We start from the raw sequence: 11,692 nt of genomic DNA on the forward strand, positions 1-11,692 counted from the left end.
GCTGTCACCCTCTGCTCAGCACCCATGCCCACCACCACACTGTACCCCCCACCTGTCCTCACCCAGGTTCTCCCGCAGCAGCCAGGTCAGCACCGAGTCCCGGTATGGGATGAAATCCGTCTTTTTCTTCTTTTTGTTCTGGGGGATGGAGAGCAAAGGGAAGGGCTGTCAGGCTGCCTGCTCTCTTCAAAGAGGTGACAGCTGGTCCCCAGCCATGGGGACTTGGAGGATGATGGCTCTGCCTGGCCCCTGCAACCTTGGGCATCTTTGCTCAGGTCCACAGGTCCTGTCTGTGAAATGCCCTGGGCTGGGGGGATGTTTAAGGCTGGGTACTGAAAGCCATAGGGTGAGGAGGGTGAGGAGGATGTTGAAGGCTCTGCCAGCCCCTGTGAGAAGCATGGCTTGTGTCCAGGCACAATCTCATCCCCAAACCACCCTGCAAACCACTTCCACCCAACTGTGCCAGGGTACCTACCTTGTTTGGCCCCGAATCCTGCAAAGGAAGTGGAGAGACTGTTTAAGGGAACTGCTTCCCTACTCGGTGCCCACCACAGCTCCCCCATCCCCCAAGTAGAGAGCAGCAGGCACAGGTCCCAGTGGAGATGGCAGCCTCACCAGCCCAGCTTGTTCCATCCCCAGGGACAGCTTGGGAGGTATCTGCCAATCCCTCAGAGGTGGGATGCTCCATCCCTTGGAGCTGAGTCCATCCCTGCTGGGCCAAGCCCATTCCCCTCCAGTGCCGCTGCTTCCCTGTGCTCTGGCTACCTACCATTTCAGCCAGGGCAGAGATGACCTTCCCCAGAGTGGTCAAGGACTTGTTGATGTTTGCTCCTTCCTGGAGAGGAGAGGAAGAGCTCAGATGCTCAGGCCCCATTTCAGAGCCTCATTAAACCCCAGAAGAATGGGGAATTCCCAGTATGGGGTGGGCAAAGAGTAGCTGGTCTTACTGGATAACCAGCACCTCCCAGCTGGGACTCATGGACCGTGATGAAACTAGCATTAGGCAGCTTTCAAACACAACCCTATCAAGGATTTTGGCAGCACAGTGGGCAAGGAACCAGTGGGCAAGGAAAGGAGATGACTTGGCTGGGGATGAGGGGGCAGGACGTGGTGTCCCCACCGGCAGAAGTGGACCTCACATCAACTCTCACCTTCAGCCTTGTGCCCTTGGCGCCTGTGGAGTCGGCTCGCTCGCTCCCAGCCAGGTCCACCAAGCTGATTTTGCTGACCTGGAGGCAGAAGGGAGGCTGTCAGCCCTGAGGGCACAGCAAACCTTGCCTGGCACGAAGCCAAGACCTTTTGCAGGGTAACACTCCTCTGAGGGCAGCGGTGGGCTCTGTGGGGTCATCCCTGCAGGATTTGTCCAGGAGCAGGGCTAATATCCTTGCAGGTAGGGCTGGAGGGCATCAGCTGCCAAATATCCTGTCCAGGAGCTGGTACCACAAGGGACCATGAGCCCAGCACGCACCTGGGACTTATCTCCCTCCTGTTCCAATCCTGCATCAGGCTGCACCACCTCATTCCAAGTGCTGATGACAGCACACAAAGCCCTTCCTGGATCCGTGTGGGCTCTGCTCTCACCTTCTCAGTGGTGATGTCTGTCTCAGCATCATGTCTCTTCTGCGTGAAGATGATGTTGAACACGGCGTGGGAGCGGCTGCTGGTCTCATTCATGTTGGTAGCAGCCACTGTGCTGCAGGGACAGGAGCACAGGGAGGTGTGACACCCTGTGGGGGACACTAAAATGGCTGTTGATGGGGCCAGGGCTCATGCCAGGACAGGGTACATGGTGGGAAGGCAACTCTGGAGGACAAGACAGGACTATGGGAGGAGAGATGCACAAGCCTAGGCCTTCTCCTGCTGGCTCCAGTGAGTTTTCAGAGCAGGAAGGAGGTAAGGTGAAAGGAAGAGGAGGGTACCCAATGCTCAGAGAGAAGGGGACTGCCATCTCTAGAGCAGATGGACTGGCAAAGCAAGGAAGTGAAGCAGGACCTTCTAGAGGTGTCTGCAAGCCCTCCAAATCCTGTCCATCTCCTCCTTCCCCAACTCACCGGGCCTTGTTTCCAGAGTCCATGAGGTCCTGGATGTCATTGTAGGAGGTCACGGCCAGCTTGGAAAGGTCTTCAACATACGGGCCCATAAGGGGATGCTCCCTCACCCGCAGGTTCCCCTTGTTCTTGGGGTTCAGGAGGTCCCTCACGCGCTCGCAGTAAATCTCCATGTAGCTCACCTAGAGCAGAAGGCACGGGCAGGGCTAGCAGAATGAGGTCCTGCCTGCCCACCCCACACCCAGGGGCACTCCCAAAGAGGGGCCTGCACACCAGCACAGCTTCCAGAGATGGTGGGAGGCTGGAAGAGGAGTAGAGAGGCAGTGGGGTGCCTACCTCCACGGAGTAGGACATGTTGTCATTCGTCGTGTCGTTGATGCGGGAGAAGAGGTCCTCACACAGCTGCGGAGAGAAGAGCCAGGCTCAGTCCCCTGCCAGCAGGATGCTCCTGCCTGGGGTGCCCAGGACACAGGGATTTTTACCTTCTCACCCCAAAAAATAGAGCCAAAGGGTGGTGGGATGGCTCCCAGGGAGCTGTCAGAGCCCCCCGTGCTGATCAGCATCCCCAGAGGCCCCTCGTGTCCTGCTGGGCCAGCACGTGGCAGCTCTGGGTAAGCAGCTCAGCACTCGGACTCCTGCTGCTCCTGAACACCAGTCTTGTGTGTCCAGACCATAGTCCATCCAGCCTTGGGAGAGTCTGGATGACTCTCCTTGGCCCCCCACTCTCCAATGGAGCCATGCCAGCTTGCTGTCATGGCAGCGCTGTATTAGACCTTGGCAAAACCTGGCCCCACTCCCACCCTGCTGCCCTCTTCCCTCCCAGCTCTGCTTTTCCTTTGGGCATGCCTCTGGGACCAGGGGGACAGGGAGCTTTCCCCAGGCACACCTGTGGGATGATGCCTTGCTGGTCCTTCTCCTGCTTCCCCATCATGGTGTAGGATTTTCCAGCTCCCGTCTGCCCGTAGGCAAAGATGCACACATTGTAGCCTTCAAAGGCATGTTGCAGCATCTCCTCACCAATGTCCCGGTACACTTGCTTCTGGGATGCATAGTTGATGTCTGCAGGCTGCAGAGAATAGGGATATACGATGAAATTTGGCAAGGGAGGCCCTCCTGCCTCTCCCCAGCCCGGTGCTCCAGGTAGGCTCAGACCTCCCAGTGCTTACCGTAGTGTGGGACCAGTAGGAATAGTCAAAGCTGAAGCTTTTTGGTGTCTCTTTAGGCTGCTTCGGGTTCAGGATAGCTAGGGACAAACAGATGGGAACATGAGGCCTCCAGCCAAGTGTGGTACCCCTGCCTCCCACACCCCCTGTGGGAGGGGTCAGGGGTGATGGAGTTCAGTCCAAAACAGTCCTGGAAAGTGGACTGGGACCCTTCCAGCTCTGCAGATGCGTCTAGAGCCCCCAGACCCCAACAATGAAAACAGAGGAGGTGGATGCCATGGCCAGCAGAGCCCAAGGGAACAAGGCAGAGCCTTGCCCAAACATCCTGCTGGACACGGTGAGGGGGACATGGCTCCTTCCCTCAGGTTCCTTGCTGTTGTGGCCCCTGCCCATGGGAGCCCAGCACTGGCACAGAAGGGTCACAGCCTTCCTTACCCCACAGCTGGGGGACTGTGCCCAAAGCCACCACGCTGGCACTGTTGGGTGGGAGCAGCTGCAACCCCATTGGGGCTCCCCTAGGGCCCCCCCAGCTCCTGCTTCTCCAGGTCCCCAGCCCCAGCAGGGTGATTAATGCCTCGTGTCACACCACCAGCAGAAACAAGAGCCTGCTTTTCTCATCCCCTGATGAAAAGGACGTTGCCATGGAAATTGGAGCCTGCATCACTGCTCTTCCTTGCTCGATGCTTTTTTTTTCTCCTGTAGAGCATTTTCAGTGGTTTTTTTTCTGAAACAACAGATGCGTCAGAAGAAACCCAAACCAGTGGGTAATCATGAGATCCAGCCACCAGCCATGTTAGGTGACATTGAGGTGACCTTGCAGGCCTGCACAGCACAGTCCCCATGCCCACAGCCCACAGCTGCTCCCTGCCACCACTGAGGACAAGGAGCCCATAAGCCCTGAGGCCAACAGACCTCCCTCCATCCCAAACTACCCTGCCCTGTCCTGAAGCCAGCATTCATCCAGGGCTCACATCCACTCTAGATTCCAGGTGGGACCTTCCTGAGCAGCCCCAGGCATGGTGCAGCCTGCTACTGTGGTGTCAGATACCCAGGTGCATGGTGTTATGGATATGAATGCTTTCTGCTCCAAATTCCTCCTCCACTGCCACAATGGATGCTCCCTCGGTAAGGGTCTGCCACTTCTGGCCTGAGATAAGCCCAGCCCTGCACACAACAGCAGCGGGACGGGCAGGGAGAGGGTGGGAAGTGGGGTCAGGATCCAGCCCCAACCATGAAACCACAGCACAGTGCTGCTCAGACGCTACTCACTGTGGACAAAAGCCCAGCTCTCACACCAAAGAGGGGCAGCCACAGGCTCCCCCCCTGCCTACCCACTGCAGGCAGCCTGATTCAGATGCTCTGGATGTCTGCTGCATCCTGGGCAAACTAATTACCAGGAGAAAGGGCTGGGAAGAGACAACTGGCAATCCTGCAGCTGCAAATGGGGACGTGGAGGTCCCTGGAAGAGCAGATCTTTGTGGGCAGCGTGGGCAGCCACAGGGGCTGCCCGTCCCTGATCCCTACCAATGCCTGGCTGTTGTGCTGGGGGTGTTGTGAAGAGAAGCAGGTGTAGAGGTCGTGTAAGAAGTGGGATGGTGCATCTCTGATGGGTCCTGGTGTTCAACCTGGCAGCTCTGCCATGCCACCTGTGCTCTGCTCGAGTCTGCCTCTGCCCTGCAGGGGTGACCCTCACCACAGTGAACAGGAGCAAAAATGAGTCCTGGAGTAGGCAGGATGGGAACAAGGTGGCTGTTCTGGATCCCGTGCTGGGCACGGGGCAGAGGAGCAGCTGAGGATGGCACAAGCGGCTCCAGGCATCCCAGCTGCAACTGCCCAGCTGGCACAGGAAACCAGAGACTGGGATGGACACAGGGAGAAGGAAGAAGTCTGAGAGCAGGGAGAGCTGAAATGCTCTCCCCACGCCCCTGTCATTCCCATTTATTTGCCTGCAGGCAGAGGGATGCTGCTGGTGGAATTTTTCCTCTCAGGCATCCAGGTCTTTTGCAAAAGATTAATGCTCTGGACAAATGGGATTAAAAAGGCAAGGAGGGGTGTGGGGGTGAATACAGAAATATAGACAAGGGGGCAGGAGCAAGAAAACTTCTGGAGATGTCTCTTGCCTGAGGAGCCAGCAGAGTGACAGAGTGCAGCAAGTGGGCAGGCACCGAGAAAGAGAGAACCCAGAACCCACAGCAGAGAAAATAATCAGATTTTAAAGCCAGCAGAGGCATGGCTCCAGTCAGAGAATATTACTGGCTTTGTGGGATCAAAGCCAGGAGTCCTGTCCTTACCATCTTGGTGGGAGTTGCCAGGACAGGGGCTGGGAATGTTGGTGCCCAGGATGGACCCCACAGAGTGAGGGACACCACGGGAATAAAGCAGCAGTGTTGGAGGGCAGGTGGGTGGTTGTGGCAGCTGGAAGTTTGCAGGGAAAAGGACAGCAGAGAAAAGCTGACCCCTTCCCACCCTGGTCCCTTGCCCCTGCTGTCCCCTACAGGGTTCAGTGCATTAGACAGGAGAAGTACCTGTCCCCTGCCCCCGGCACATGCAGGGGTCAAAGCAAATAATCCTGTGAAGGGGAAAACTTGCTCTCACTCCCCACAGACATATTTATTTTTGGCTTCTCTGCAAGGAGCTTGGGGGTGAGACAGTCCTGTTCTGCTGGCACTACTGGCATCCTTCTGCCTCCCCCAGCCACAGGAGAAGCAGGCCTCTGAGCCTCCCACGCCTGCTCTCCAGTCCCCTGGCCAAGGGGAATAGCCAGAGGTTTGTCCATTCATGGAGAAAATCCTTGCTGTCAGCAAAAGGTTCCTGCTCCCAGCCCCGCTGCCCTCCCTGGCTCAGGCAGGGGCAGGGGGTGGGGGGCCAGGGGCACAGCCAGGGGGTGCAGGATGAGCAGGGGTGGATGGCTCCGAGCAAACACGGCCACGGTGGTGGGGGCTGCCTGATGCTCTTGACCGGGACTGGGGCACGGCAGGTCACCCTCCTCGCCATCAGAACCAGAACAAGGCACATCTACCCTGTCTATGCCCCGGCTCTGGGCAGGTGGGAAGCTCCTGTGGGGCTGGGAGGCTTCCTCACCACGAGGGCAGAAGTTCTGCGCCCCGGGCAGACAGAGAACCCCTGCCCAACCAGGAAGGTAGAACCCCCACAGGACGCCAGAGTCCAGCAGACAATGCCCCACAGACCCACCCATTCCTGTTCCCAAGGCCTGGGGTGAGCAGAGGGCCCAGTGGGGACCCAGAGTCTCCCCACACCCCTGGGTGCCCTCTCTCCCCACCCTGGGGTTGCCATGGCAGCCTGTCAGCACGGCGGGGGTGGCTGGCACCGGTGTTTCACCCACCCTTGGTGACGCAGGCAGCCCCAGGCGGGCAGGCACGGAGTTATTTTAGACGCTGTCCCATCTGGAGGCTTCCAGAGCCAAAGAGGAGGGGTTCAGCTGCCACTCCCAAAAACCAGAAGCTGTTACTTAAAGAGCAGCAAAGGCCGGACAGGCTTCTTGGCTGGACAGACAGCCCCAAGCCCCCCTGCTACATCCGCCACCTCGAACACAACATTCCCTGGGCAAACTCCACTCCTGCCCCTCCATCCTGCTGTGGTTGCAGCTCCAAGAACCCCACAGAGGTAGGGATGGGTCCTGGCATGCCACAGTGTGTGGTACCTGGCCCAGGAGCGCTGTCAGAAGCCGCTCACAGACCCATGCATGGCTTCAAGGTCAGGTTGGATGTGGCTCTGAACAACCAAGTCTAGTGGAAGGTGTCCCTTCCCATGGCAGGAGGTTGGAATGAGATGGTTGCTAAGGTCCCTTCCAAGCCAAATCACACTGTGATTTCTTTGATTTCTCCCTCATCACCTACCAGGGAATGCTGATCCATTCACTATCACTGAAATCCAAGGGCTCAGTGCCATAAAGATCCCATCACTGCCATTTCAACAGCAGGACTGCATTTCTCTATGGGAAAGGTGACATCCTCCCCACATTCCCTCCTCCAAACAACTCTGGGTGCTGCAGGCATCTGCACCAAGGATCCCAGCAGCCCAGTGCTCACTGCTGGGGCCAGACCACACATGCTCCTCCCCAGGCAGTACTCAAAGCCCCTGTGCCCCAAGGCACTCACTAGTGGTGCTTCCTGACATCTGGATAATGCATTTGGATTCCCGGCTCATCTCCCGGGAGTTGAAGGGCCGGACGCGCACCGCCACCTTCACCGATGCTCCCGCCATCGCGCCGGCCAGGGGTGGGTCCTGCTACCAGTGGCTGTTCTGCAAGGAGAGAGGAAAAGGGAGTTAGGGAAGCTTGCATCCACATCCCAATCCACATCTTGCAGCAGTGCAGGATGAATGGAAAGCCTGTGCAAGGAAACCTCCCAGGAACACTGGTTTGCCCACATTTTACCTCTCCCTCCTCCCCATCATATCTCAGGTCAGGACCCTCAGCTCAATACCAGGGTCCATCCCCAGGGCAGGGCCATGTAGGCACTGTCAGCATCAGCACAACGCCCAAGGAGTGGTTTTCCATCCCAGGGTGCCAGTGGCACTGAGCAGATAGCCCCTCAACTGCAAGCAAGCCCACAGGCCCTGCCAATCACCTGAACCTCCTGCCTCCCCTCCGACCCCAGCAAAGCAGGGGCTGGGCACCAGCACAGGGGGGACCAGGGAGGAAAGTGATAGCATTCCACTGAGAAAGGAGGCAGCTGTTAAACACAGCTGCTGGCATGTGGCTCCCATTCAGCTCTCACAAAGCAGACGTGTGGCGTCAGCACAAGCAGCCGTGGTGGGAATGGGTCAGCTGAAGTTTCCAGTTCATCGCAGTTTTTCCACTTGTTTTGCTAATAAATTATTGATCACGAATCCCACAAGATGAAACAAACTGCTTGCCAACATCTCCCAGAGTAGTTGCCCATCCCAGCACTGGTGGCCAAGTGCTCCATAGCCCATCCCACCTTCCTCAAGCTGCAGTTAAGCCTCACTACCATTGGTCAGAAAATGATGCTGGGATTCTTCCTTTGACCACTGTATCCTTAGGGATCCTTTTGGACCTGACAAAATCTATTCCTGCCTTCTAATGTTCCTCACTTCTCCTATCTGTCCCTGCTCCCTGATCTGCTATGATGAGCCTGGTGGTGGAAGAGGAGGTCAGGACCCCTCAGTACAGGCTGGAACTGGCTCCTCTGGCATCTCACCTGCAAGGGTGCCTGCAAATTCCCTAAGGCTTTTCAAGCCTGGGTTTTGCCAGCAGGATGCTGGCTCTGGGAGGAAGGAGATCAGGGAGGAACGAGCTGTGAGTGAGCAATGGCACAACTCTGGTTACATGGGACAAGATCAGAAGAAAGTGGAGCAGTAAGGATGGATCCTCAACACAAGATGGGTTTTCCCAGAATGGAAATTAAAAGTACAGCTGAATTTGTGGAAAAGAGGGGGGGAAAAGGGAAGAAAAAAACAGATCCATAGAATGGAAAGTGTCCCAAGAGAAGGGGATGGCTTTAAAACTACCTGAGGTTTGACAGCTCTGGTTTCATTTCCAAGGGGGTGAGAGGAAAACAAAAGCACGGCACAGTGAAAAAATTTGCAGCAAGACAGTGTTACAAGCTCATCACTGCCTTTCAGAAACCCTTTGCCTATTTTCAAAGCGAGCCAGCATGCCCAACAGCAGGAGGAAGACAAAGCTTCTCCTACTGGAGTTCCCTAACTCTCCTCTCACTGCCCCACTGGCACGGCTCTGGAACTACCACAGTGCTCATCTAGAGATCACACCCGTAAATTCCACCAGTTCCAGAGTTCAAGTATTTGGTCTCAGGTTTTCTCGAGCTTGGATTATTTTAAGCAGGTGTTTAACACCACCCTTGAGTCCCTAAGCCAGCGAGTGGGCTGCTGCGTGCCAGTGGCCTCTGCCTCAGATGGGGGAAAGGAAAAATTTAACAGGAGTGCTTCGCCAAAGGGGAATGAAAAAGCTGGTTTTCCCATGGAACGATAGGATATATTCCTAGATGGAAGGGCTGCATCCTCATGAGGCCATTGGCTCGAGCTGCTCCACCCTGTGGCACCACTCAGGGACAACGGATCCATCACCGGGCTAAACAACATGAGCACCCGGCAACTGCTCATGTCAAATGTTTCCCTCTCCTCCTGAGCCAAGACAGCTCCCTTCCCCCAGCTCTGCAGCCTCTCCAGCTACTAAGGCTCTGAAGAGGTGGGTCAGGTCCCTGGGCTCCTGCCTCCTGCACAGCCACCAGAACAGCACACTCATCAGTGACCCCACCAGTCACAGGACTGCCTGCTGCCTGCCACGGGCCACTTCATCCCTGCTCTTATTCCCTCTCACCCCTGCACTGTTCCCAGCCCCTCCAGCCCTATCACTTCGATGAAGAAGCTCCGGTTTCTCTTTCGTCTCACTTTTCCACATGCCTCATCTTGCTGTGTAGCCTTCATTAGTGCTGCTTGCCCTTCTCAGGGCAAGGGGCAGGAACCTGCTCAGCCCCACATCCCATACCCCCTTAGCCCACCCTCAATAGCAATGAAAAGCCCCCACCTCGCCAGCAGCCGTCCCCATGTCCACATCCCAGCGTATTCCCATCTGGCTAGCCTTGCCCCGTGGCGTGGGCTCCTCTCCCTGCCAGTACTGCCTGCTGCAGAGCCCCAAGCTCGACTCTGTTTTCTACTCCATCATTTCCTTCACCTTCCTCGGTCAGCAACGCACTGCTTCCCTCTGCTCCGCTGCAGCTCTCCAGTCCCATCTCTGCAATGGCAGCCCAAGGACCCCAGGCAACACTGTGTCCCCTTGGGGACCACCAGCAGACACCTGCGCAGCTGCTTCCCGAGCCTCCTTCCCTCCTTCCCCCAGCTTGTTTTCCTGGCTCAGCTGTGGGGAGGAATTCAGCCTGCACCCACACACCATGGGAGCACCATGAGCCACGGCGTCACTGGTTGGGCACTCAGTGTCCTGCAGAGAGAGGGGCCGGGCTGCAGTGGGCAGGGGCAGGCAGCCACCCCGCCCCCCCGAGCCCAGGCAGCTCACTCTGCCTGGGGACAGCCAGCCACCGCCTGCTTAATCCACTGCCATCGAGAGAAATTCAATAAGCCACGACCAGCCTTTCACTGGGAGCGGGCCAGCACCACGGCCCCACTCCCTGCTCCCTCCCCGCCGCTTCCCAGGCCTACCCTACACATGAAGGAGGTGGCAGAGGAGAACAGCCAAGTCCCCGGGGCCAGGGAGCCAAGGCACATCTGGGCCTGTCCCCTAATTCTGCAGGGCATCCCTTTCCCCCCTTCCCGTGCAGCCTGCTGGTTGAACCCATCCCTATGGCATAACTGGTCACTTCCAGTGAGGAGCAAAAGACCTAGAGAGCCATGATTAACTGGATCAGCTAAGACTAATTGGGCAGAGATCAGCTAATGAAAGCTCTCTTAAATCCAAGGGCTACCAATTGTCAGCCTCTCCTGCTGAGAGGTGACCAGCGAGACAAGGAACATTGTCCCCAGGTGCCACCCACAGCAAGCTCTTCCCCAAAGGATGCTAAGGAACATGCCATGCTGCCGTCCCCCAGCTCCAGCACATGAGGAGCTGCCTGCGCCCAGGGAAATCCAAGGTGAGTTTCCCTTTGTCTGTGCGCATCCAACCCCACGTCACCTCAGTGACGAGGGTGGACGCCCCATCTGGCTGCACCAGTGTGTTCTCAGCAGCCGCCAGGCTTTGTTGTAGAGAGCCCTTCCCCTGCATCCCTCATTGGGGCCCCTCAATTCTGACTGCAGCCACGGGACTCTGCTCTGCCTCTAGGGCAGCAGGGGACATGGTGCCAGCTGACACGGCACCATCGGTGCCTGCCGGCCGAGCTGGGGGTGCGCCCCTGTCGCCTCCCGCCCCGCACAGGGCAAGGGGCCATGACAGTGCAGTTTTCTCCAGAGCACCACCTGCAGCAGGGAAGTAACTCAGCGGACAGTCCAGCCCCCCATTCCCAGCTGAAATCCAGGCCCCTGCTTCCCTAGTGCCATCACGGGAACGCTTCTCTGTACCTCCTTGCCTCCTGCCCACCCCAACGGGGGACACAGCTCCACAGCAGGGTTTGCAGCTCCCTGAGAATTTCCATGCAGATTCAATTTGCAGGTAGCAAATGTAAGGATGCAGATGAGGAGTTCTGCTCCCCAACCCTGCTGCAAAGGCAAGTAACCCCACCCCCGTCCCTGCTCTCTCCATCCTCTCTTTCACAGGCTCAAACCCACAGCAGGGAAAATCCGCATGGAAAGACAGAGAGCTCCAATGGGTGACAAGCATGGCTGGGCACGGAGAAGGGTAGGCAGCCAGGGAGGAGGCAGACACCAGGTTCCCACAACCCCAGGTTTGGGGGGCTACAGCTCTGGCCACATGCAGGGAGGTGGAGGGTGGTGGCAGGATCTGTGCCAGCTCCAGCTGCCACCTCCCAGACAAAATGGAGGTCAGTGGCAGCATGCAGAGATGGCAGAGCCACCACACCCCAGGCCCTACCC

At 57.4% G+C, this 11,692-nt stretch overlaps 1 protein-coding gene across 6 annotated transcripts in view; it reads right to left on the minus strand.

Moving 5' to 3' along the window:
- The window catches only part of KIF1A (kinesin family member 1A), a 35,173-nt gene extending 27,701 nt beyond the window's left edge, over positions 1 to 7,472 (minus strand). For all 6 annotated transcript variants that reach the window (XM_008930187.3, XM_018083148.2, XM_018083147.2 and 3 more), the window contains exons 1-10: positions 7,330 to 7,472; positions 3,215 to 3,291; positions 2,935 to 3,114; positions 2,385 to 2,450; positions 2,052 to 2,230; positions 1,582 to 1,693; positions 1,152 to 1,229; positions 770 to 835; positions 476 to 493; positions 63 to 138 (exon numbers count right to left, since the gene is read on the minus strand). In XM_008930187.3, coding sequence (XP_008928435.1) covers positions 63 to 138; positions 476 to 493; positions 770 to 835; positions 1,152 to 1,229; positions 1,582 to 1,693; positions 2,052 to 2,230; positions 2,385 to 2,450; positions 2,935 to 3,114; positions 3,215 to 3,291; positions 7,330 to 7,435 — 958 coding nt within the window. In that variant the 5' untranslated portion in view covers positions 7,436 to 7,472. The remainder of the gene's footprint in view (positions 1 to 62; positions 139 to 475; positions 494 to 769; positions 836 to 1,151; positions 1,230 to 1,581; positions 1,694 to 2,051; positions 2,231 to 2,384; positions 2,451 to 2,934; positions 3,115 to 3,214; positions 3,292 to 7,329) is intronic.
- Positions 7,473 to 11,692: the final 4,220 nt, after the last annotated feature.

This window comes from Manacus vitellinus, unplaced genomic scaffold, assembly GCF_001715985.3.
Source record: "Manacus vitellinus isolate BGI_N305 unplaced genomic scaffold, ASM171598v3 scaffold_60_pilon, whole genome shotgun sequence".
Classification (NCBI taxonomy): domain Eukaryota; kingdom Metazoa; phylum Chordata; class Aves; order Passeriformes; family Pipridae; genus Manacus; species Manacus vitellinus.